Source organism: Austrofundulus limnaeus, unplaced genomic scaffold (genome assembly GCF_001266775.1).
Source record: "Austrofundulus limnaeus strain Quisiro unplaced genomic scaffold, Austrofundulus_limnaeus-1.0 Scaffold169, whole genome shotgun sequence".
NCBI lineage: Eukaryota > Metazoa > Chordata > Actinopteri > Cyprinodontiformes > Rivulidae > Austrofundulus > Austrofundulus limnaeus.
Window position 1 is genome coordinate 236,087 of NW_013952571.1, and position 4,561 is coordinate 240,647.

Genomic DNA, 4,561 nt, shown 5'->3' on the forward strand with positions numbered 1-4,561 from the left:
CCCCTACAATTAATTATTACTAACTTTGTCCCCAAAAAGAGTTTTGTTTTGAAACCTTTGGAAAAGATTCTGTTTCCTGCAAGTGAAACAGCAACGATSAGATTTGACTTCCTTTTAATAACTTTATAGTTTCAAAAAGTTTGACAATAATCACTGGGAGGAGGAATTCACTGAATTCCTCCTCTTCTTCAGATTATTCTCCTGCTAGTAAAAAAGCCAGCAGCGCTCAGGAGAAAAACCACATGTCTCAAACAGAACTGAACTGTAAGTATGACAGAATGCTGCAGAAAGCTGGGTTTAAAGTGCTCAAACTGCAGAGAGGATCTCACTGATTKGCAGCTTGAGGTGGGCTTTGAAATACGACACATCCTGGAGGACCACTACCCTGCAGGATTTAGAGGTAATTCTGCTTCAACACACCTGGTTCAAATGAATGGCTGATTAACAGACTCATGCMGAACCTGAAGAGGTCACTGAATGAGGTGTGTTGGAGCAGAGAAACCAGTAAAACCTGCAGRGCGSAGACCCTYCAGGACCAGGACTGGACCYCTCTSCTGGAAGAMCAGATAAATCTCTTGGTTTTAGTTTAGTCTAACTACATTTTCATGACATCACTGGATTAGAAAGTTTGACTTTGTGTCATTTTGCTGGTTTTTCTCTCCTCCGGTTGTTTCCTCTGAAGGCGACGACACCATGACAGGTGATGGAGGRGAGTATTTGAGGGCCGAGGACCTGAGGGAGCTCGGAGATGATTCTCTTCCAGGACAGTATCTGGATGGGATGAACTACCTCCGCTTCAACCTGGAGGGAGGACGCACTGACAGGTACCAGAACCAGAACACAGAACCAGAACCAAACTGAAAACCAGCTCACAGTAAATAGATCWCTCTAAAGTGTTTCTGCTTCACAGTACTCCACTTACACATCAGCTGAACTTCATGACGTTAGAAGCATCTTTTATTGTTTAAACATGATTTAAAGTCCTTGTTGTGTCTCCACCTGTCTGTTAATCCTCTGATTAGTATTGTTGTAAATCAGTATGAAAATACAAAACTGCAGAAAGGTCTTCAGACACCCATCATTCCTCTAATCATGAGCCTGACCATTGCAATTCAGAAATTTGATGTGGATTTAACAGTTGAACTCATGATGATCCAGCGTGTTCCGTTCCTTTACATAATCTGAGGAGAAGAGTGGAGGCACTCGGGCATAAAAACATCTGCATGAGTCAAACAATTCATAAAGTCAAGTGGGTGCAAATGCCTTGTTGATGCCAGAGATCAGAGGAGAATGGCCAGACTGGTTTGAGCTGATAGAAAGGCAACAGTRACTCARATAACCACYCGTTACAACMAAGGTAGGCAGAAGAACATCTCTGAATGCGCAAAACGTCGACCTTGAGGAGGATGGGCTTCAGCAGCAGAAGACCACACCGGGCGCCACTCCTGTCAGCTAAGAACAGGAAACCGAGGCTACAATTCACACAGATTCACCAAAATTAGACAATAGAAGATTAGAAAAACGTTGCCTGGTCTGATGAGTCTCGATTTCTGCTGCAACATTCAGATGGTAGGGTCAGAATTTGGCGTCAACAACATGAAAGCATGGATCCATTCTGCCTTATCAACGGTTCAGGCTGGTGTTGGTGATGCAATGGTGTGGGGGATATTTTCTTGACACACTTTGGGCCTGTTATGGCAATATTTAATTAACAAAGACAGAAATACGTGGTCCAAGAATGAAGGTACTCCATGAGATGATCAGCTGAGTTTTATTGCAACAACAGGAAACACAGAGAACAACCTGCCCTGTCTCTCTGCCTCTGCCTCCCTCTGTCACTGTCTGTCTCTCCCCTCGAGAGGCCTCATTTATATATTAACAAACACCATTATGTCATCTTAGCAAGATTTGATACAAGGTCAAGGGAAAACACAAAGATAAACACAAATGATATCTAAGAATGACTGTTGATAGCAAATCTTTTTTTGACTTTAATCATTCTATCTGCTGATGAACAGCATGTCATGAAAATCTAGGTCATTAAAGGGTGTCATGAATTACTGGCTTAAACATAACAGTATTAGTTCCATTACAGGGCCCATTAGTACCAACTGTGCATTGAGTCAACGCCACAGCCTACCTGAGTATTGCTGCTGATCATGTCCATCCCTTCATGTCCACAGTGTACCATCTTCTGATGGCTACTTCCAGCAGGATAACRCACCATATCATAAAGCATGAATCATCTCAGACTGGTTTCTTGAACACGACATTGAGTTCACTGAACTTGAATGGCCTCCACAGTCACCAGATTCCAATCCAATAGAGCAYCTTTCAGGTATATATATTCAGGATGTGGTGGAATGGGAGATTCACATCATGGATGTGCAGCTGACAAATCTGCAGCAACTGTGTGATGCCATCATGTCAGTATGGACCAGACTCTCTGAGGAATGTTTCCWGTRCCTTGTTGAATCTATGCCACGAAGAATTGAGGCAGTTCTGAAGGCAAAAGGGSRTCCAACCTGAYACTAGCAATGTGTACCTAATAAAGTGTTCTCCAGGATCCTGGCCCATCTATTCTTTCAGAACCCAGCCAGTCCAGCTGCTTCAGGTTGGATGGTGCTGCTTCTGTCCAACTAGCTTTAAATCAAAGCAGAGATTCTCTATTGGACTGAGGTCTGAACTTTGACTGGACCAGTCCAGGACCTTCAACTGCAGTAGAGCTCTTCAGTGGGTCTTTGTCCTGCTTGAAGCTGGACCTCTGTCCCAGTCTCAGATCTCTGGAAGACTCCAACAGGTTTCTTGTATTTTCATATTTTCTGAAGGCCAGCTGTGTCAGCTTCCAGCGGTTCTCTGGACACATCTTCCTCCTTCAGGGTCTCCACAGCTGCTGCTTTAGAAACTAAGGCTGACGTCACACTACAAGAAAGACTCCAACAGGTTTCTTGTATTTTCATATTTTCTGAAGGCCAGCTGTGTCAGCTTCCAGCGGTTCTTTGGACACATCTTCCTCCTTCAGGGTCTCCACAGCTGCTGCTTTAGAAACTAAGGTCGACGTCACACTACAAGAAAATCATGCCGATTTTTGCCCTTGCAACAATCTTAAGGAAGTCCAGATTATCGTGATGGCTCTGAAGATAATCATAGCAGATATTCCTGTCGTGGGTGGTGAGTTAAGAGTGATCTAGTCAGCTTGGAAGGACATCAGGACCGCTCCGACCTCAAATCGGGGATATTCAACATGTTAGATTTTTTGGCCCGATATCACAGTGTGTGTAGTGTTCACCCGAGCTCTCGGCCTGTGAATGAGACATGTAGACAATCAGAAAGCAAGGTGACATAAACACGGAGAGGAATCCAAATACAGAAGACAAAAAACTGTCATGACTCACCAGAAAGTCTGCTGGATGTTAAAAGTCCTATATAATTGTTTTTTCTCTGATAAAAATAGTCCACAAACGATCAACATTGTTTCTTCCTCGTCACAAAAGTTTATTTACTCTGAACTCACGTCTCTCTGGAGGTCACGTGAGATTTTTTCTCAGACGTCTGAATTCTCGCGAGATTTAATATCTGACATCTGAATGTTCATGAATGAAATATCTTTTCGTGTGTGGTGTGTTGTCTCCTGCTCTGTGGCTGTACACCACACACTGTAGGACCAAACCTGGTAGATCCATGATTTTTTTTATCCTCTCGTGTGGGGCCCTATCAATCTTTGAAAATCGGCCGACTGTTTTAAAATCTTGTATTGTGACTCAGCCTTAATCTGATCTGTTCTTCACCACAGCTTCRTCCTTGGTCTTCATGCTGCTGCTGATACAGATGTTTTTATTAAACTGAGATGATTTTAGTCCTGATAAACTGATTAGTGGTTTCTGAAGGGAATGGTTGATGCTTCAGAGCAGAGAAGCTCACCATGTATGCTTTTACCATTTTTCACTTTTACATAAATTGTTTTAAAATATTAAAACCAGGTTGTTTTGTTTGTTTATCTGGAATAAATGATTCAGATCTATTACTTATAAATCAGTTAAAGTCCATTTATATTGCAGGTTTGAGGCAACAAACATTTATTGTCAGTAATAATTTGACAGTTAAAAAGCTTTTGGTTTGATCAACATTTAACTGGCGCATCACTCAGCTCCAGGCTCTGTGGTTTGTTCTGTTTGTCTCAGCTGAGTGACTTTTATTAAAATAAGGAGCTTCAGAAAAACAAACTCTTGTCTGAATGAATTCATCTTGTTAGCTGATGAACATTACCTCCTGTTTGTGTTACAGAGAATTATCTTGATTCAACCTGTCTACACTTATTTCCTGTGTTTTCTGAGCCTCACTGCTTTAACACGTTTTTCCTCTGTRCTGCAGCTCAGACAGATCCTTCACCCCCACACACCACGGCTACTACTCCCCCCGACATGAAGGCACGATGGAGGATATGCTTCGCAGTTACCAGGTCAGGATTAACTATTGAGATTCCACTTACRTTTATTTGCTTTGTTGCTCTTTGAATCTGATGCAGGGGTTGTTTTTGAGAAAGATTTTTATTGTTTAAAAC

At 42.3% G+C, this 4,561-nt stretch overlaps 1 protein-coding gene across 5 annotated transcripts in view; it reads left to right on the plus strand.

Annotated features, from left to right (window-relative positions):
- ank2b (ankyrin 2b, neuronal) overlaps positions 1 to 4,561 on the plus strand; it is a gene marked incomplete in the record, with an annotated part of 125,750 nt that overhangs the window by 62,977 nt on the left and 58,212 nt on the right. For all 5 annotated transcript variants that reach the window (XM_014017466.1, XM_014017467.1, XM_014017468.1 and 2 more), the window contains 2 exon segments: positions 683 to 824; positions 4,372 to 4,459. In XM_014017466.1, the coding sequence (XP_013872920.1) occupies positions 683 to 824; positions 4,372 to 4,459 (230 nt within the window).